The sequence below is a fragment of the Borostomias antarcticus genome (genome assembly GCF_949987555.1).
Source record: "Borostomias antarcticus genome assembly, chromosome: 5".
Taxonomy (NCBI): Eukaryota; Metazoa; Chordata; class Actinopteri; order Stomiiformes; family Stomiidae; genus Borostomias; species Borostomias antarcticus.
Window position 1 is genome coordinate 16,343,867 of NC_140238.1, and position 20,149 is coordinate 16,364,015.

The 20,149-nt window shown below is 47.0% G+C and overlaps 2 protein-coding genes across 2 annotated transcripts; both read right to left on the reverse strand.

Annotated features, from left to right (window-relative positions):
* Positions 1 to 125: 125 nt before the first annotated feature.
* Positions 126 to 16,233, reverse strand: znf106a (zinc finger protein 106a). Its single transcript, XM_084438661.1, has 22 exons — positions 16,192 to 16,233; positions 14,370 to 14,453; positions 14,058 to 14,119; positions 12,417 to 12,605; positions 9,320 to 11,197; positions 8,539 to 9,025; positions 8,373 to 8,445; positions 8,078 to 8,232; positions 7,873 to 7,933; positions 7,428 to 7,751; positions 6,498 to 7,290; positions 5,596 to 5,642; positions 4,672 to 4,817; positions 4,402 to 4,536; positions 4,168 to 4,284; positions 3,895 to 4,086; positions 3,714 to 3,776; positions 3,469 to 3,588; positions 2,468 to 2,539; positions 2,266 to 2,337; positions 1,957 to 2,103; positions 126 to 1,850 (listed from the first exon to the last, which is right to left on the reverse strand). The coding sequence occupies exons 2-22, from the start codon at positions 14,418 to 14,420 to the stop codon at positions 1,797 to 1,799; spliced, it is 5,238 nt and encodes a 1,745-aa protein (XP_084294787.1). The 5' UTR covers positions 14,421 to 14,453; positions 16,192 to 16,233; the 3' UTR covers positions 126 to 1,796.
* A 349-nt stretch (positions 16,234 to 16,582) lies between these two features.
* On the reverse strand, positions 16,583 to 19,950 carry pacc1 (proton activated chloride channel 1). The gene is made up of 8 exons (XM_084438656.1): positions 19,765 to 19,950; positions 19,114 to 19,210; positions 18,796 to 19,005; positions 18,331 to 18,485; positions 18,104 to 18,246; positions 17,881 to 18,022; positions 17,641 to 17,748; positions 16,583 to 17,548 (listed from the first exon to the last, which is right to left on the reverse strand). Exons 1-8 carry the CDS (start codon positions 19,798 to 19,800, stop codon positions 17,387 to 17,389), a joined length of 1,053 nt encoding a protein of 350 aa, XP_084294782.1. The 5' UTR covers positions 19,801 to 19,950; the 3' UTR covers positions 16,583 to 17,386.
* Positions 19,951 to 20,149: the final 199 nt, after the last annotated feature.

Consider the following 20,149-nt stretch of genomic DNA (forward strand, 5'->3'; position numbering starts at 1 on the left):
ATAGTGTTTTATTTTAATAGTTTTAAAAGTAAATTGCTTCAGATGATTGCTTTGTATGGAAAATAATTTAAATGGAAAAATATGCACATACTCAGAATTTATTTTTTCCCCTTTTTTATCTCAACATTTCTTTTGATTGCAGTTATTTGCATATTTCCGTACAAAATATCTGTAACAAGTTCACAACCTTCGGGAAGAATGAACAAACTTGTCAAAGAAACTCAGGAATGCCAGGTAAGAGGTAAATTGTATGATTTCCTCAGCCTTAAAAACCAGGGGTAAGAGGACTGCACACATCTCCTTCCCCTCGAGAAGATGGTGTCTGTAAAGACTACAGGTGAACTAGGCTAAGCACCAATATGACTCTAGCCCAAAACTACCTCACAACATCGTATATAACCAAGAGCTGCCACTAAAGGAAGTGTCCGAAAAACACTGAGTGAACTCTCACAATGACTAAAAGTTCTTTTGTCTTCACTCTTGACACAGTTTGGTCTACAAAAAGGTGACCATGACCCGTCATCTTCAATTCCGCTTTGTGTGTTCTAAGGTATGAGAGATATGGCATGGGACATGGATCCCAATTCTGTTCATCAAGCTCTTCCTTCACACACCTCCTCTACACAACCTTCTCTAAACAAAAGCCTGTACTCAAAAAGAAACCATTACTATGGAAAAGAGCTTCCTTAAATCCTCCTTGTGCTCTACAAAAGAATTCCAAAGTAAAAGCTCCATGAAAGAATCACTGCAATATAAAATCAGTACTGGTAAGTACAAACACACTCATTCACGGAAAAGAACAAACAAATGGATCTCTCGACCGTGAGGACCAAATCACACACACACACACACACACACACACACAAACATCTGTTCACACATGGAAACACGCACCACTATGTCTCAGTGCTGTCACCAGCACGGCAAGCCCAAATCCTTAAATGGCAGACCAAGTTACAGACCACAACCTCAGACCGGGTCACATCACCACACTGCACCAATGTCCCTCATCGATGTCGTCCTATCAGTTAGCAACATTCAAATTAAAATAAAAAGATGGTACCCCATCAAATTACCAACAAAAAAAATAAAGTTAGCGAAGTTTTTTGCCCCAAAAAATAACAAAATGGGTAACCCACTTTGAAAACTTAAATTTCTCTTCAACTTCACTTCGAAACTCACACAAATAGCACACCATTGCACCGAATATGGCCCAGAAAACAATGCCATGAAATCTTCAAGATGTTCCATGGATTCATTTGGCTATTCAATCAAAATATAAAATAAAATAAAACTTTTAACAGGAAGGAGTTGCTCAACACGACAGTAGCATCTCGATTGCACTCAAAACACTAACAATTAATACATCCCTAAACCCATGCCACATGGTAATGTCTATAACACTGAGGTGATCCAACAAGGTATAGCTGTTTGAATGGAAAACATAACAATCACTCTCTATTACCTGTACCCAAGTTTCTTTTCATCATAAACAGTGCTGTTCCTTTGTCTACATTTGGTCAGTGGTCTAAAGAACTGACAGCAATCTGCATGTTCAGAAAGACATTACGTAAGAGAGATAATGCTTTGTGAAAGGTAAAAAATGTCTCTCTCTTCCCTTAAAAATGATGTTTGGACTCCAGTCGAGAACAAATAATGGAAGGAGTTGCCGGACGCCACTGATCTAACTCACAAGGAGCACAGAGTCGGTCACTGGGGGATCCTCCCAATATGGGAGGAGGTAGGGGGGTGGGGGGCAAAGGGGACAGGGGAGGGCTGGGGCGTAGGCGCGCTCCTCAGCACTCCGACTGGCTCTCCTCAGCGTGCCCCTGCATGTGCTTGGGCACCCCCTGTAGAACCAGAAACAAACATCAGCCAAACAACTCAGAAGGCCTAAGCATGGTCAGATTCAGAAATGGGATCTGCGCGGGTGGTTAGGGTTAGGAACACTCATACCTGCTTGGAACCGTTGCGTGTGGAGAAAAACGCGTCACAGTTCTTCCAGCGACACTTGAGCTGCGAGAAGTTGGGGACGACGTGGTCGCTGAGGAGGTGCTGTTGCAGATGCTCCTGCACCCCGAAGATCAACGAACAGCCGTGCCACTGAGAGATCCGAGGAAGAAATGTACATCCACTGAATCTGCTGATCCATAATAGAACCTCACCGTCACCTTGAACCTGTATTGATAACCTCCCTTGTTTGCTTTCCCTATCTGGATTCCCACACCTGTCGGTTCTCCTCCTCATCCCAACCCCCCGTCTTACCAGGCAGCGGTAGTTCTGGATCAGGTTCAGTTTGACGGCCTGCACGCTGCCATCGTAACAGCCAGTGTAGATCTAGAAACAAGAACGTGAGAAAACACCAACTATCAGCACGTTTCTTTCTCTTTTTATTGATTTATTATAAACCCTGGTTCTCAAGTCTTCACTAGCACTCCGCTGAAATACACGTTGACAGTTTGCTCACCATGCTTTGGTGGACGGCCATACACATCACCATGTCCCTGTGTCCACCGTAAACCTGCAGCTGCTCATGAGACTGGGGAAAGAAGAGAAGCAGAAGCCACATTTATTACAACAGCTCATCCAACAACAACAACAACAACTTCTCACATCCTCACCCACACACACGCACACTAGGGATATAACGATAACCGGTATAATAAGAAACCGAGAAAATTATCATTAAAACTGTGTTTGGTTTCTGCGCTTTGGAAAAACTCACTGTACATACTGTCCAGCACCAACCAAAGATAGCAACAGTCTCCAGGACACATTATTTGAATGTTTATGCAAACAAAAAGTGTATAGTGCTGTGCTTCCTATAATATAAAACTTGGTGAAATGATTTCAGTGTGTGTATCAGTAGTATCAGTATTAAAGATCTGTATGGAGAGAGGCCAAGAGTGAGTGGGAAGATGGCAGCAAGGAGAATGAGGCTGGCTGGGCACTGCTACTGACACCATGAGCTTCCGGTCAGCAAGCTGGTGTTGTGGGAGCCATCTCCATGGAAGTTAATGGTCAAATTGCTCCATTGTGACCAGACAGGGTTTATCAGAACCAGACTAGCCTCTGATAATGTTAGGCGGCTACTCCACATTATTGAGCAGTCAGCACTTATTGAAGTCCCGGCGGCAGCATTATCTTTGGACGCCCTTAAGGCCTTTGACCGCATTGAATGGGATTACCTATGGAGTCCCGAGGACGTCCTACCAAAACCTTCATGGACATAATTAAGATGCATACAGGAGTGGAGACCATGAGATTGCCAGCTGTATGGAGGACTGGGATAACTGTAGACAAAGATGAGAGGCCTGTCTGTGGATGACCTGATGATGATGATGTATCAGTAGTTTTAGAAAAATTTCGGCACATTTTATAATACCGTGATAATAATGATAACGTGTCTGGAATTACTGAAATATGTTATCATTTATTCATATGACATGTCAGTTGTGTGAGTCCGACCTGCAGCTCGTAGACGCGGACCAGTTTGTCCAGACACGCTGTGACCATCACCTTCCCCAGGATGGCCACCACTGTGACACCATGGGAGTGACCTTTGTAGATCCGCACCAGCTGTCCTGTCTACATGGTCAGCGAGAGAGGAGAGGAACAAGGAAAAGAATGTGACATTTTCATTCTGATTAATGTTTATTGTGTGTATAAGTGCGTTGAACCCATTCGAATCAGATTTCGCATAGGAGACTTACATGGATATTGTGAGCATGGACAGACTGATCGCTGGAACCACTGAAGACCAGATCATTCACCACCTGAGAGAACAAAGATAATATTAAGTTTAAGTTCTTATAAGTTTCACATAAATCTTATGCCGCAAAAATTCTCCACACACACACGTGCGTGCACACACACGCGCGCGGGCACACACACCTCCATGCAGAGCACGGTCTTGGTGTGTCCCTCCAGGGTGCGCAGCAGGAGACCACTCTTGGCGTCTCTCACACTGATGGTGCTGTCGTAGGATCCCACCAATAGGATCCGCCGAGCTCCCTCCTGCGCCGTTGCCAGGCAACTCACCGCCCGGGGCCCGTGGCACTCGAACACGTCCACCTGCTTGTTGGTCTGAGGGAGCAATGGAAGGAAGGGGATCAGATTCATATACTGTGCTCATATACTTGAATGTGTCATTGACCAGGACCAGACCTTGAGGTTGAACGTGACCACGGAGCCGTTGGCCAGGCCGGCGTACAGAACGTTCCACCTGCTGTGGAGACAGAGAACCCGGTCTGGCAGAGAGAACTGCTCCACGCACGTCCGCGTCTGTAGATCACGCAGCCACAGTGTCACAAAACAACAAAAAGGCCAAGAGATGTAACAAGTGAGGAAATGAAAAGTAAAAAAAAAAAAAAAAAAAAGGGAGCAAAGTGTGAGATTCACCCTGAGACTATAGCAGCGAATGGTCTGGTCACTGGAGCCGGAGTACAGACGCTGCGGCAGGCTCGGCCCAGACGACACCACCAGGCAGTTCACCTTTGTGCTGTGGCCCTCGAACACGGCCACACACTTGCGGCTCTGCAGTGAGGAGAAGGAGAGGGAGGTCTATTAGAACAACACCCAAGAGACTGGACTAAGTAAAAAAAAAAAAAGTGTTTTCTGGGTCGCGAGCCTTGTCCACTAAGATGACGGTCACAGTAGCAGAGGGCTCACCCTCAGGTTGAAGGCCTTCACGGTGCGGTCGCCAGAGCAGGTGTACAGCGTTCCGTTGTGGACCTGCATGGCGTTCACCGTCTCCTGGTGACCCTCAAACGCCCCCTCAGTGGGTTTGTCCTCGCCACAGTCAGACAGTACATCTGCTGCACGCATGAGCACACACACACGCACGCACACACGCGCACACACACGCACACACAAGACAGAGGGAGAAGGAGAAATAAGTCATCACGATACTACACTGAAAAGTAAGTAAGTAAGTATTTACTTAAACTAGTCATCAGCTGTCATAAGATGAGGTTAAAAATAAAATACCTCTCTGCCAATGAGATGGAGTACGAGGGGAAGGGAGGCCAGATATTATCCAACTATGATGCTTACAGTAGGTTAAATATACACCCTCAAACTATGCCCACTCATCATAAGGCTAATCAGGCTGTCCACTTAGAGACGGACATGCACGGGTCAGAGTACTGCTTCACTATCGGGCCTATGAATAACTTGCCCTTAAAGAGTAACTAAAGGCTCCTGTGGACTACTTTGGTCTGGAGAAAGTGAGTGAGTTCTAATTTCGGTCACGCCAAGTAGATGTGGATGGACAGGGCCAGGGGGTTGACATACAATGGACAACTTAGTCATTTAGCAGACGCTTTCATCCAAAGTGACTTGTTTTGAGCTAGCGTTGGGGTTAAATACCTTGCTCAAGGGCACAATGGCAGGCATCGGTTGTCAAAAGAATCAGCTGCCTTTTGGTCAGCAGTCAGATTCTCGAACCACTGGGCTACCTACCCTACCACCCATGCCATGTGAGTTTTACTGTAGGTCTGTTCTGTATCTCACAGACATGCAGTAAATTCCCAACGTAAAATCACGTCTCAATCAAGAGCAGACACACAGGTCCAATCTGAGTGATTGACCTACCCGAGCGAGTCTTCACCTTCAGACTGGTGAGAGGGAGCCGGATGTCACTGTGGGAGAGAGGCAGAAGACGCGTCAGGAATGACAACCCTCCCATCCCCCTGATGTTACATTACATTACAGTCATTTAGCAGACGCTTTTATCCAAAGCGACTAACAATAATTGCATTTAACGTAGGAAGAGCCAATGTACTACTACTTGCCAGAACTCACAAGTGCATCTTCTCTCTAAAACAAGTGACTAAGAGCATAATCTAGTGCTGAAGGCAAAGTGCAAGAATAGCAATCTAAAGTACAGTGCAATATAAAGTACAGTGCAATATATATGTTGTAGGAAGGAGAGCTGGGAGGTGTGTGGCTGGTGTCTGATCTATGACCGTCTGTAATTGGAGCCCATATGAAAGGGCTGCCGGGTGCCCAGTGATGGCTGTCAGCAGCACATGACTGGAGACATCCAGGGTGTGGTTATTCTCTCTCGTTTCACCCAGCTGAGACAGCCAGTGTTATTCAGAATGTCACTGCTGGGCATCAAAACCTCTGATGGATGTTTCTGCCTTTTCCTATGGCGTTTCATCTGGCGCTGGCAGTCAAAAACACACTCGTACACAACACGCAACTCATATGCATAGAAGCGCCTGTATTTGCTTGTGTCAGCGAAATATGAAGACAGAATAATGATACTCAGATAGGAAAAATACTTCGGGGAATAGAAGAAGCTATTTGGGGAACAAGAAAAACTATGCAGGGAATAATAATAATAATAATAATAATAATAGTAATAATAATAATTAAAATAAAAAAAATTATTTGTATAACACCTTTCATACAGAAATGCAGCTCAAAGTGCTTTACAACAAGGAAATTACATGCAGAGTGCTAAAAAACAAAAAAAATATGGAAAATACCTGTCACTGGTCTTGATCACAGTGGACACCTCCATCTCACTGGTGGAGGAGACTTCATTGCAGGCCAGGTTTTGGGGCTGTTCCTTCATTGTATCCGGGGCTGTGGGCTGGCAGCTGGGCTCTGACTCTGGAGAGGCTGGGCTGATGTCCATGTTGCTGTCCGACGTGTCGACGTTGACCACCTCGACTGGAGCGGTCTGGCGGGTCTCCACCACCTCCACGGCGGAGTCCGAGTCCTCCTGGCCGGGTTCGCCGGCTGGCAAGGCGGCCCCGGAGGCGTCCTCTCCCCCCTCCCTGGCCCTGTCTTCCAGCGTGGCGGTGGGAGAGGTGGAGGTGCTGACCTGGAAGCCGCTGGACCTCCTCCGAAGATGGAGCCTCCTGGTGGGCCGCGAGGTCTCCCCGTCCAGCTCTGTGTCGCTGTCCAGCTGCTCGGTCCCCTGGGTCTTCCTCAGCTCCCTCTTCTTCTTCTTCAGCTTCCTCACGCGTTTGCCGCTCCTCAGCTCGGGCGGGGAGGGAGGGAGGGGAGGCTGGGAGGGGAGGGTCTCGTGTGGCGGTGAGGCCGTGGGGTCCGTGGGTTCCACTGTTTGGGAGCCCCTCCGGCTGGCTGGTGAGAGGAACGAGAGGGGTTTGGAGTCAACGGGGAGGCAGCTGTCGCCGGTGGCCCACAGACCCATCTGCACTGTCTGGACTGCTTTACCACATGTTGAGCTCTCCTTACAATCAGCAGACTCTCCCAGGCTCTGACTGAGCCTTCTTGCAAGGACAGCGACAGGCTGGCAGGGGAGGGCAGGATCTATGAAAAAAAATAATTAAAAGGCGGGTAGTTTATAAAACTGCCATTTCTGTACAGTTCACTTCTATCTGAACAGTCAAAACCACAATAATTATGAAGTCAGCAAGTCAGCATGAAGTGTAACTGTCCACACACACCTGCGTGAGAAGGGATAAGGATGGACTCTGGGGTGGTGCTGTGAGCACCGTGGACTATGCTCCCAACAGGGTCTGGCTCTGTGTCAACTTTGACAGGAGACACGGGCTCCTGCTTTATAACGACCGACTGGGTGAAGGCGTCGACGGAGTTGGAGGAAGGAGGGGGGGTGGCACACACAGGCCCCTGGGGGGCCTGGCTGGGGCTGGGCACAGCAGCGTCAGTCGTGGGGGAGAGCAGCGGGGGCATGTGTGGTTCTGCCGGAGCTAACGCCATCTCCTCATCCATCTCTTTCACTCTCGGTGGAGGGGCATTTTCAAGGCCTCCTGGATAAAGATGACGAGATATATATCCTGAGCCTCGAGAGTGAGGAAGCATCCGGTCTCTGTATGTTGTAAACAATTTGTAATCATCGGCCTGAAAAAAAACCATCCAAAACTAGCTTACCTTGCATCCCTTGAAGTAGCTCGATACGTTTGCTTCTCAAGGTACTCATCTCCATGTTTACCTGAGAAACCATCAAAACAAATGTTATCTAGAGATTAAGGAACAAAGACCTTGGATGGTTAATCTTCAACCTGTGCAACATACACCCACTCTCTCTTATCTGGGTGTGGCTATGAGCAGAGGGTTGTCCAGGGGGAGAGTTTACCTGCTGTTTGACCACCAGGAGGCGCTGCACCTCTATGTATGCAGCCTGCAGAGCGGCCCTGGCCTGGATCAGGCTGTTGTCCAGAGTCTGGAGGTCACGGCTCAGCTGCTCCTCCCGCAGAGAGACGGCCAGAAGCTGGTCCACCTGCGAGCGCTCTGCACAGCCCCACAAACAGACTGTGTTACTGAGTAGCCATGAACAAAACCCCATTCTCAAACTCCCATCAAAACACTGCGTGCTTTTTATCTATTCAGTTACTAGGGTTAAAAAAAAGAATTAAAAAAGAACAACTAACCTTTCTTGGACTTTTTTGTCTTCCTTCTTTTGTTTGTTTTTTCCGGGCAAGAAATTTCTGGGGATGGAACGTCCTAAAATTGGGAAAAATTACATGGCATTAAAAACATCAAGCCTATAGCCCATTCTCTTATTCAGAAAAGGTCTATCGTCTTGAGAGAGCTCACCCCAGCTGCCCTGCGCTTCTTCCCTGAGCCATGTGTATCATTCTGCTCCGCGCCCGAGCTGCTGTCCACAACCACTGAGTCTGGCTGCTGCTGGGAGGCCCCCGACGGCCCCTCGTCCAGGGTCTGTGGTCTGGCCTTAAGCTGCCTGTCCGTCCCATCCTCCGGTTGCCGCTTTCCTCGGTTCCCATATCTTGATGAAGGGGTGACGAGGGTGGAGGAGGACCCCTGCTGCTCCGAGATGCGTCTGCCCGGCCGGCTGGGACCCTCCACCATGGCTGCCCTTGGCCCAGAGGTCTGGGAGGTGAACAAGGAGCTTTCGGGGGCGATGCTGCTCTCCGAGAGGGAGCGCTTGCGGGTGGTCCCGGGAGCTACGCCGGCAGGCGGGGCGTTGAAGAGGGACTCCCACTGGAAGCCCTCGGTCAGAGGGATGTCGTCCTCTTCCTGGCTCAGCCCCTCCTGTTCACATGGCACCATCTCAATCCCGAACCTGAAGGGTACAGCATAGAAAGGTAGGTGTTAAGCTCACGATATACTTGCTTTTAACTATGTGTAGAAAAGATGGCTACCACCTTCTGCCTTCCTTTGGAGCATTGGCTGCGGTTGGCTGTGCAGTTCCTGAGAAATTAACGCGCTGCAAAATACACGCTTGTCTACGCGTACATGTTGTTAAACAGCAGGTATGCCACAGGCTTTACGCAAGTTGCGCAATATGAAGAAATCGTGACAGGTTTGCTGCTCAATGAATGCTAGGAGGAACTCAAACAAAATGTAAATATATCACCTTGGCATGCCTTTGCCCTGTTCCTGCTTCTTCCGGCAGACCTCCTGGTACACCTGCTCCCAGTTCACGTTCCTCCGGGAGCCAGAGGAGCTGATGAGCTGCCGCACGGTCGGCTTCAGGCCGGAGTCCTTCTCCGCGTCGCCCCTCCGCGTCCCGCTCAGGTTCCTGATCCGCCGGGCGATGTTCAGGTTGGGCTCGTGGGTTCCCGCCTTGCTCTTGGAGCTGATGTGCTTGGTCAGGTCACGCTTCAGGGCCGGAGGCAGGCCCGCTTTGTTCGCCGTGGGAACGGCGGCTCCGAGGGAGGAGGTCTGGGCCTCGCTGCCTCGGCATACTTCGCCGTCCGAGCCCGGCCCTGCATCCGCTGAGCCTCCTCCCTCCACTCTCTCCCTGCACTCCTCCTCTTTCCTGGCTGAGGTCGCTGTGCCTCGGGTCTCTACGGTGGAGGTACTGACTTGCACAGACTGGACAGACTGGTTGGAAGACGACTTCTTGTTTTCTCGAGCCTCGCGCTCGGTGCGTTCCACCGGCGGTTCCTCCTCTATGTGCAGCACCGTCTCCATCCTGTGGTCAGTGGACAGGTCAACTGAGCTCCTCTTGTAGGGTAGCAGTGTCTCTTTGGCCTTCCTCAGCATCTCTGACAGCTGCTGCTCCTGTTCTGATGGCAATACCTCATTATGTGACTTTGGATTTGAGCCACTGTGCTTAGAGGACTTGGACTGAAGAGAGTCTTGACTGGAGGCGCTGCCAAGCTGGTTCTTGGGGTTAGGGTTAGGAGAGGAGGACGGCCTCGACTGGGGCGGCCGGGCCAAACTCCGCCCCTTCGGCCCGCCCTTGGCGGCAGGCCTCTGCTTGGGCGGGCCGGAGGAGGAGGAGGCATGGCTGTCTCTCTGTGCACTGCTGCTTCTGCTACTGCTTCTGCTGCTCTTCAAGGAGTGGCCTCTCTGCTGCTGGTCCCACCGGGACTGCCTCTCTGAGGTTTTGGGGTCCGACGCTGGCTTACATCTGGATCTCATGTCCCCGTCCCTCACAACCCCTGCATGCGGTGGAGGACCCTTGGGGAACTTCTCAGAGGGGTTGGGTTGGGAGTCCTTATGGGGTGCTGAGTCGAAGAGTTTGCTGGTAGGTGGATAGGGAGTCCAGCGAAATGCCTTGTCCAGCTTTGGGTTGCTGCCGAAGGTCTTGGGGCCCATCCCGTTGTTGCGGTCACGCTCTGTGCTTGGCCCCTCCTTGTTCTCATGCCCACTCAGCCCACCCTCCCTCTGCTGGTACTGACCCTCCATGTTACTGAAGAAGCTTGATGGACAAACTTGGTCATTGGTAAAATCCATCCTGTGACCTGACCCTAACCCCTCCATAACAGGCTCTTTGTTTTGCTGCCACTGGAGGCTGTTGTAGCCACTGCTGGTGCTACCATCATTGCTCAACCTGGGTTGGCTGGAGAATCCCTCCTGATCACATCTCTTACTAGCCCAGCCACCGCGACTATGCAAGCTCCCACCGGATCGCTCTCCAGGGCCCCAGCTCTGGAAGTTGGGGGGTTCCTGGGCATGCCACGTGGCACTTCTGCCCTGTCTGTTCTGCTGGTGCCAGTTTCTTGGGTCCTCCTGGACGTCCCACCCTTGACCGCCAACGGAGTTGCTCCCATTCCAGGCCCCCTGCCAGTCAGACCCCCTGACGTCCCTCGCTGGTGGCTGGAAGCTGGTCGGATTCAAGCCCCAGGATGCCCCTTTCCGACGGACATACTGATTAGCTTCATTCCACCTCTGCTGCAGGTGCTGCATCTTCCTCCTCCGCTCCTCCTCCTCCTTGGCCCGCCTTGCCTCCTCCTTGGCCCGCCTTGCCTCCTCCTGGGCCCGCTTGGCGGCAGCCTCCTCTTGCCTGAAAGAAGCAGTGAAGGAAACACAACACCGGAACACACAGAATTAGTTATAGTTAGTTATATGCACAAATGTTAATTGTTAAACATCAATAAAGAAGAGAACCGGCACTCACCAGATAGATGGTATAGTCTTTAAAGTTGAATGGGCAAACGGACGCGCTTCGGTCATAAGCCATCATCAGCATGTTGCTGATGATGGCATAAGGCCAAAACACGTCCATTTGCCCATTCAACTTTAAAGACTATACTGTCTGCAGTATCTCTTGAGTGCCAGTTCTCTTATTTATTCACTGTATCTCCAGACCGGGCACCCGGGACTGTGCATTGATACCAGGAGTTGTGCACGCTCTCACACTTTACTGCACTGCAATTGTTAAACATCAACCTCTTTGAAAGCCTTTCAAGGACTGATAGTCCATTTTGGCATTATGGCATTTGTCATGTCCCGTTTGGTAAGACACTGTGAAAGAGTCTACCTAGCAACAACATATCCCTCAGAAACTTGGCAGCAATGAAATCTTGTCTCGTGCTGTGACCTAAAGCTTTGACCTCACAGGGATCAGGTCTGGCATGTGACTGCCTGACAGCTGCAGGCCAACTTTTGCTTGTGACAATCCATACACACACCACACTCTTCCAACTAGTCTAGTTGGAACCCTATTGGGTTTGTACAGAAACACAGGCTGAAGATCCCTCCCACTCTCTCTCTCTCTCTGGTCTGTCTGTGTGTGGACCACTTTCACGACCCCAAGCTGTCAATCAAGTATTCCTTCCTATCAGCCAGAGAGGGCAGAGGCGGGCGCTGCGCCGTGGCCCCTCCCTCCAGCAGCCAGACAGAGGGGACCTGGTGTGGAACACATCGCAGCTTGGGTGCGAGTGAAGAGAGTGCAGTCATTCTTTTTTTAGGCTGTGTGTCTCTGACATACGACTCCAGCCTGAGCTCTATATGTGGAGCGACACACTTTAGCTAAATAAGAACCGTGAGCGCCATGATGCGGTATGTGACTATACATGGTCCAAGAGCATAAAGGTAGCCTATTGGTAGTCGTCAACAAACATTCATTCCATGGGATCGTCTGAAGCACTGTGAAAAGACTGTGAGGTAATATTGAGTGGTTCATACCATTTAACTCGGCCAAGAGGGCATGTACAGTATCTAAGCCAAATGGTTCAAACGTTTTTTCTCTATGAAGATATTTATAGTGAAAAGCATCTTACCTGATCAGTTCCTTTCTCTTCTCTATCAAGTTCACCAGCTCCTTGTCAAAGTACACTTCTTCCTCCTGGACGTTCCCCAGTTCCTGGGCCGTCACGCGCTGCTTGTGCAGGGGGCTGGAGATGTGATTGGCGTAGTCGGTCAGACTCGCCACCGTGACCTTGCACACCCGGCATTCGTGGCCGCAGTCCCTGGGGAGGGATGGGGACAGCGGACGGTCAATGACTCCCTCAGGCATGGTGCTGGTCAAGTCTGGTCTGTTGTGGTTTGGTTTTGCTGCCTGCAGAGCCTTCAAAAATATAGGCTCTACTTGTTGGTGCTTAGTTTAAGGTCTATCAAAAAAGGAGAGAATACTCAATCCTTGTAAAAAGCTCTTCCAATTTCTTTTATCTTCGCAGATCAGGAGGTAAACTAACTTATTTTCTTTTGTTCTAAAAATAGTAAAAGAGCTGGGTCTTCCTGATCTTCTGGTTTCTCTTCAGCAGGCCACAGGTGGCAGAGTCAGCGCAGGAGGTACAGGTAGCATGCTAATCTGCCCGGTGTTTGCCCTACTCCCTCAGCCAGCCACGGAGCACAGCGCTGGGACCGAAGAGGGGGGGACAGGCGCACCCTCTCTCAGGCAGCCTCAGCCTAGTACGCTGTCATGATGGTGTCTGCTGCGCTCTGAGCCTGTGCTCAGGCAGCGTCTGTATTTCATCTATGGCGCACTGCCCTAGAGCAAAGGCCCAACCCCCTGCAGTGACCGGCATGTATCCTTAGGACACCAATACACCAACTGTGGAGCTGCAGACCCTGTGGACCAATCCTGAGGCCCCTGTAACCAGAGCCTTGTCCAGCTGCACATAATCCCCACATAAACCTCTCCCAAGTAAGCCATGATGGGGCACTGAGAGGGGAGAGTGACTTTACTGGCTACGTTTCAAATTCTCTCAAAACTGTGTCATGGCACACTGCCATGACCTCCCAATCCGTTAATTGATAAGGTTGAGGCTTACTTGGAATTCTGTTGTTTTTCAGTGGCAAGAACACATACTATAGTGATAAATCTTGCACACATTGATCATTATTTAATTCCTTTAGTAAGAGAAGAGAGCTATTAACTGCAAGTAACGTAAAGTACTGTACCAATATGTAGCGAAAATACACAGTTAGGTATACATTGTCAAACAACTGGGTCGAGGAGAAACAGGAGAACTGTATGCCCAATACTTTTTTTATCAGCTGCTGTATCCAAGCTGTCTCTCAGTCACTGATAAGTCATGTGAGTCACATATTTCAGTAAATCACAGGACTGTCACAAGATTGTCAGTTGGCCCATGCCTGTTGTTCCAGGGAGATCGTGTCTATATTTATGCCACAGTTGGGGCAGCTGCCCCTCTACTTTATTTCACAGATAACAGTGAGGCACACGTGCCCATGCACACATGTGCCCCTTGCCCAAAATTTCGAGAGGAAAGACAGTGCAGTAACAAAGGTTTGAAAAAATAATCATGGCGTTCATGAACACAATCATACTTCAGCTATTGTAACTTACCAAAATTATGTTTAGACTAAGGTGGTGAAATAGCATTTCCTCTATAGGGTAAATACACAGTAGGTTGTACATGTGTATGGTTTCTGTTTGGTTCTGTGGAACAACTAACCGGCCTTTCAGGTTCTCCAGTTCCCGGTGATGCAGCATACTCCTCATATGTTCATCCATCTCCTACAGACAATTAACGACAGGGATCCATTATGACCTTTGATGACATTGTCTAGACAAGTGACTCTGTGCATTAAAACCGTACTAACTATTAAGCCAGATACATTTCCGACCATGGTTGGACAATAAAGTTGTATCTTATCTCATATTAATGCTTTTACATAGTATTGTCTAGGTAGAAGGGCCTCTTATGTCGACAAGGAGCACATTGAGCAAAAAGAAGAATGTTGAGAAAAAAAACTGGGTGCCTTACCTGCTTGGAACTGTAGATGTTTTGACAAAGGATACACTGTTTTCTTCCCATCTTGAATGGTGTGTGGTGGATATCAGGCCATTACTACAAGCAATGATAATATGTTAAGTTAAATTTGAAAGTTCCACAGTACTTCGGAGTACTGTACTATACACGGTTTGTAACACAATTATAAATAGTGGGCCTAGACGACTGTCCTGTATGTGATACAATATTATGTGCAGTTTGGCAGGAGGACTACTGCCCCTTTTTCAACCTAGCATTTGAATCCTCCGCAGTGTGTGGAACTGCCTGGCACAAGTCACACTACCATTAATTGGACTGTAGCAGAGGGGTCACTTTTCCATCTCCCACGACGGCCTGGCTCTTCAACAACATGCTCAGTTCAGAGCCAAAACCAGTGTGGCCTGAATGCCAGCACAGAGCTCAAGCTGGACCCATGTCTAATTCCAGTCTGCTGAGAGAGCAGCTCCAGGGCCAGAGAACGAGGCCATGGGAAATGTTGTGTCTCTGTCTGGACATGTTCAACACTCCACAGACACAAAAAAACACTCATTGTGTAGCAATCTGCTCAATAATCGTTTTCCTTTAAATGATGTGCTTTGTCTTGTGCAATTCCCCCCTGGAACGTTGACACAACTTTCATTAAACAATATCTTTCACAGTAAACTTTAACAGGGTGCGTAAATCTACCGCACCTTATTACGAGTTAAGATCCTCAGTAATTACTGCTTATAGCCTACTGTACATTGTGATGTTTGCAGTTGGATACCAGACCATCAAAGTCTGTCTGTCTGTCTCTCTCTCCCTCTATGCGCCGATAGCAACCATGGGTGAAGTTATTTTTAAGATTGGTATGATCGGAGGATCATGCATCCCCTCACCCCCCAGTGAATTCCCGGGGGCTGGCAGGCCGCCCACCACTACTCTTTGAAAGGAAGGGCTTCATCTAACTCCAACATATGGTGGTCATAGATGCCCAGTGTGATGAGGCACTTGGATATAGGCTGCAGTTGCCCTAGAATTTGGTTGATATGTCAAACAGACTGAAATTCATTTGTAATTTATGCGCATCGTGTGAACCGATATTTGTGTCAACTTTATGAGCGCCAACCATAACATTAAACGTTACCAACTTGCATTATACTATGTCAAGCCCTTTTGGCAATGATTTAACTATACCACTCATATGTAAACGTCTGCATGCTGGTATGATTACAGTGACTTATTACAGTGAAATTACTTTCTTGACGATGCACAACGGGACTACAGGCAACACAACACACACAGCAACTTCCCTTAGTAGCTTTGTTGTTCAGAAGAAGCTAGCCTGAAGCTAGCTCGTCGCGCTGATAGTTTTGTTTAACGTGAAGTTGCATCGCGTGTAGCTAGCTATATGGCGAGTAGGCTATTTCCTACAAAGGCAAAACAAGGAAAACAAGGGGGAAGTAGCACTACGTTAAACGTGTGCCATAGCTCGAGTTATAGTTAGCTGAGTTACTACAACAGTGCTCTAAAGTGCTAACAACACGCCCCAAGTACAGTTCACCGAAACTTAGCAGGACATGCTACCTAGTGCTAGCACTAGTAGCTAGTTGGGTTAAAGTATGCTATCTAGTGTTTGCTAGCTGGCTAGCGACGTTATGCTATCGCTAGCTAGCAAAGTAAGCTAGCTAGCCAGCAAGCTAGACAACAAGACAGCAACGGCAAGTAAACATCAGCCAAGTGAACAAAGTATCCACTTAATATGTCTATCAACGAAAATCTAGAAAATGTTTCATTGACAGTTTTCTGGCACATGATTTAATTGTGAAATACCCACCTTTATAACATCCAACTAGTGTTTCAGGTATTTCCTGTCCACCGCTCAGCTGATTCCATGATGCTGCCCCTCCCCTTCCAGTGCTGCGGCAACTTGACTGAGCTGTGTTCACGAACATCAGCGTTTCGATGGGTGAATGTGTGTATATATTAGGCCTACATTTCATTGCATTACATGAGTCATTTACAGTATCTGCCAAAGAAACGACTGGAAAGATTAATTGTAACAGTTTCTTTTTTCTTTTCTTTTTTTTTGACAATATCCCATTCATTGTACATAATTTCAAGTAAATTCCAGGCAGTAATGAATCAATTAAGTTTTTCAAACAACAGTGTTTACATCAATTCATGAGGGAAAGGAGTTCATTGGAACCAATCATCATAAGTGCAGATTCAGAATAATTGTTCACTATATTATCTGTAGATTATCCTCTCCGGTATGTAGCTTGGGAGGTAGAGCTGCTGGCTAGGGATCATAAAGTCCTCGGTTCAATCCCAGCTCCCAGCAGTGTGCCAAGTGTCCTTGAGCAACACACTGAACCCAAAATTGCCAAAAGGTCTCTGGGCCTTTCTGTGCAGAGTTTGCATGTTCTCCATGTGTTCACAAGGGTTTCCCCCCAAAAAACCAATATGAAGAACAGATGCTCTTCAGTCCTGTCCCTGACCTGAACACTTAGACTTGGTCACCGGGTGCCATGAACAATGGCTGCCCACTGCCCCTGGAAGAGGACAGCTTGGATGGGAAAATGCAGGAGACAATAACCCTTTTATTATCTAACCCTTTTATGAAGGAGTTCCCTTTGAGTTAATATAATTTTCACCTTTCATCAACTCTGCAAGATTCCCTTTGAATTCAGCAATTCAGAACATTTTCATTAGGTAGGCATAATATTAAAAAGTACAATTTCCCATCATAAGCTACTTCCCAGTAACATGGATTACATACAAGAATGAGAAATGTTATCAGCATTTTGAATTTGACAACATGTAGTATTATATCACAGTAGGTATAACATAAGGCTATTATGGTGGGACATTTGTTTTTATACATAGAAACGTGATCTCAAAATGAAATGTCAAAATACAAAATGATAAGCATAGTTATGAAAATAAAATAAAAAATATATATCTGCCCATTCTCCAGGCAATATCTGTTTAAAGCACCTGCATCAACAATGCAAATGCTTCATTATTTATTAACTGATCTGGCTCAGTTCTCTGATTTGTTTCTTCTGATGCCTCTTCCGAATCTTTATTATCCATTGAATACTGATCTTAGCAAAGTTAGCTGCCTTGAACAAAGCCATAAAAACACCACAGAGAATGGCTATGCTATTCCATGGATTTGCAGTCACAATCTGTGGAAAAAGGGGACTATTCAGTGTTATGTTCACATTATTTTGGGCTGTGGTGAAATTGTAGAATATACAGAATGTCTGTGATGACTTACATCTTTGACTACTTGTATCAGTGGATCACGCCATTGAAAGACAACAAAGAAAAGCTGATTTGTTCTTTCTTGTTCAGGTCTTTTATCATTGAACTTTACCACACTGGACTGGAGAAACACATGAGATACCACATTATTGATGTTGATGCAATATTATTGTTCATAAGATACATACAGTTATTAAAAGGGAGAATGTAAATCTACCAAGATGATCAAATGGATACCAGATAATTATAGTACCTCTTGGCGAAACTCCATAGACTCATTTCTTTTTCCAGATGTTTTCACCAGAGACATCTTGACCCAGGTCCTGAATCCTCCAGAGAAGGTCCACATGGAATAATTTCTCTCACAGTCCTGCATGAACTCTGATTTGTCCACACTAGAGGGAAAGGGCACCAGTGAATGCTAATGACACTTATGCCATTTATGAATTAAACATTCTCAAAGCTAATTGTTTTACCTTTGAGACATGTCACTATATTTGGCAAATAGCATGTAGCTGATGGCACTAAAATCCTCTTCAGTTTCATTCAGACTGAACTGCAGGAAAATCAGTTCTCGGTTTCTGACGTCAGATGGGCCGCGGACCACCAAGACTTGCTTCTATTAACACATCAAGAGCCATGAGAGCAGTGAGCTATTTTTGTAAAAATAAAAAAATAAATGATGCCCTATAAATTGTTTCACCTTAGTATGGTTTGTGTAGGGGCCAGTATAAGTGATTTCCTCCATGTCACAGTCCCCCTCTTGAGGCCTCCCTGGTGCCACTAGTGGGGGGATATTGTCGTGATAGTGGTGCTTGCAGCTCAAGAGCTGTGCCCTCTCTAGGTACAGCGCAATCCCTGCTCCAAACCCAGACAGAAAAGCACTTACATACTCAAGTAGAAAACAGCCTAATGCTTGATATTAGGGCATATAGGACACTTTTTCCTTGTACATGTCACAGGTTTCAATCGTCAGTATCACTTCCACCCTCACTTGTCACACTGGGTTTGATCTTGGGTCCTCTGACTTGCCAACGTACAGAACAACCTATACGCTTCAGTCAGCTATGCCACCGACAAGCTAGCGATTGGATGGCCTGGGTGAGCAGTATTTACACTGAGTGAGTTTAACCAATTCAACTGGGTAATACACACCAAAAACACAAACCTGGGGGTGCAAACATGTCCACCTCTTTGTAAGTGACAGACATGACAGGGTGACTGAGCTTCTCCATGAAGTCAGTAATTGTCTGATAGGCCAGAAATGCAGCCACTGTGGTCAGCATCAGGTAGATGGGGATGAGCACGATTGAGAAGACACTCTTGAGGCATGCTTTACTGAATGCCATTGACCAGTTGCTGTCCCTAATGTCATCCCCTATGTCAAAAGGCAAATAATATTAGGATAATGTTAACATGTACAACAAATATTGTTTAATATAAATTGATATTTATGAGGAGAGTATCAAACATTGGTAATCGGGACCTGGTAGAACAGTGCCATTGGGTTCCTCAGGCTCCATATCATCTGCACCATCCTGGTTATAATGTGAGTTTGGCGAATCATCCTCATCATCATTGAACTGAATGAAATAAAAGTTGCATAATACAGACATATTGTAACACATCACATACGTTGAAAAGGACAGTTAAAATAAACCTTAACAAAAAAGGAGTAATTACAAAAAACATTATTTTGTGCTGTGAAAAGCAAAAACGAGGGAATAGGAATTGAGATATTACAATGAAACAAACAAAAGCCTGTTGCCTGTCTTTAAAGTATTTTTTTTACTACTGAGCATTATATGGGGGTTTACAGTGTTTGTATCATTGTATTACAATAAACTAAATAAAGATAAATAAAACTATTCTGTTCTGTTATTCTCAATTGAAATTATAGCCTAAGTGAATTCCATTGGCGAGTATGCTCAGGTCAGCTTTACAGTCACATGATGACACACGAGTGCGCCTCTTGGGAGCGGTGACTCTATTCCCTTTGTTATTCTTTCAGGTGCGAGAAATAAAATCAACTAAACTGTGAAATCAATGCATAACTGCGACAATTCCGTTTCTAATATCATTGAATAGAAATCTCAGAGACAATAGCACCAAAACAATGCACAGTGGACTCCCCTACCTCTTGATAGGACCTGGATGTATCCTTCCTCAGCATTCCGATACGCTGAAAATTAACCTCAAGGGATGCGGCTGCTTCGATTTTTGCACTGTTTGTGAAAGTTATTTGCAAACTTTATCAATAGGAGACTTTTCCAGGATTCTAGTCATTTCCCTAATCTGTCACCCATGTCCCGCAGATAGCCTTGAGAAATTAACCAGGGAAAGCTACAGCAGCACACCCAGCGTAGCCCTTGTGTTTGGGACAGCCCATACATGCTTGCCACAGTTGCGCAGCATAGACTGGCCTCATCGTGCCCGTTGGCATTATGATCGCTTGGAACAGCACTGAACCCACATGACCAAAAATAAATCATGACACGGAATCGGAAGTTTTTAAAGTCTTG

Coding starts and splice junctions, on each gene's coding strand:
- pacc1 (XM_084438656.1), bottom strand. CDS start 19,800: ATGCTGAGGAAGGATACATCCAGGTCCTATCAAGAG. Junction 19,006..19,113: donor CAATGGCACTGTTCTACCAG/GTCCCGATTACC, acceptor CTTTTGACATAG/GGGATGACATTAGGGACAGC. Junction 18,023..18,103: donor TATAGTGACATGTCTCAAAG/GTAAAACAATTA, acceptor CTTTCCCTCTAG/TGTGGACAAATCAGAGTTCA.
- znf106a (XM_084438661.1), bottom strand. CDS start 14,420: ATGGGAAGAAAACAGTGTATCCTTTGTCAAAACATCTACAGTTCCAAG. Junction 12,606..14,057: donor CTGGAGAACCTGAAAGGCCG/GTTAGTTGTTCC, acceptor ATCCCTCCCCAG/GGACTGCGGCCACGAATGCC. Junction 7,291..7,427: donor CCTTATCCCTTCTCACGCAG/GTGTGTGTGGAC, acceptor TTTTTTTCATAG/ATCCTGCCCTCCCCTGCCAG.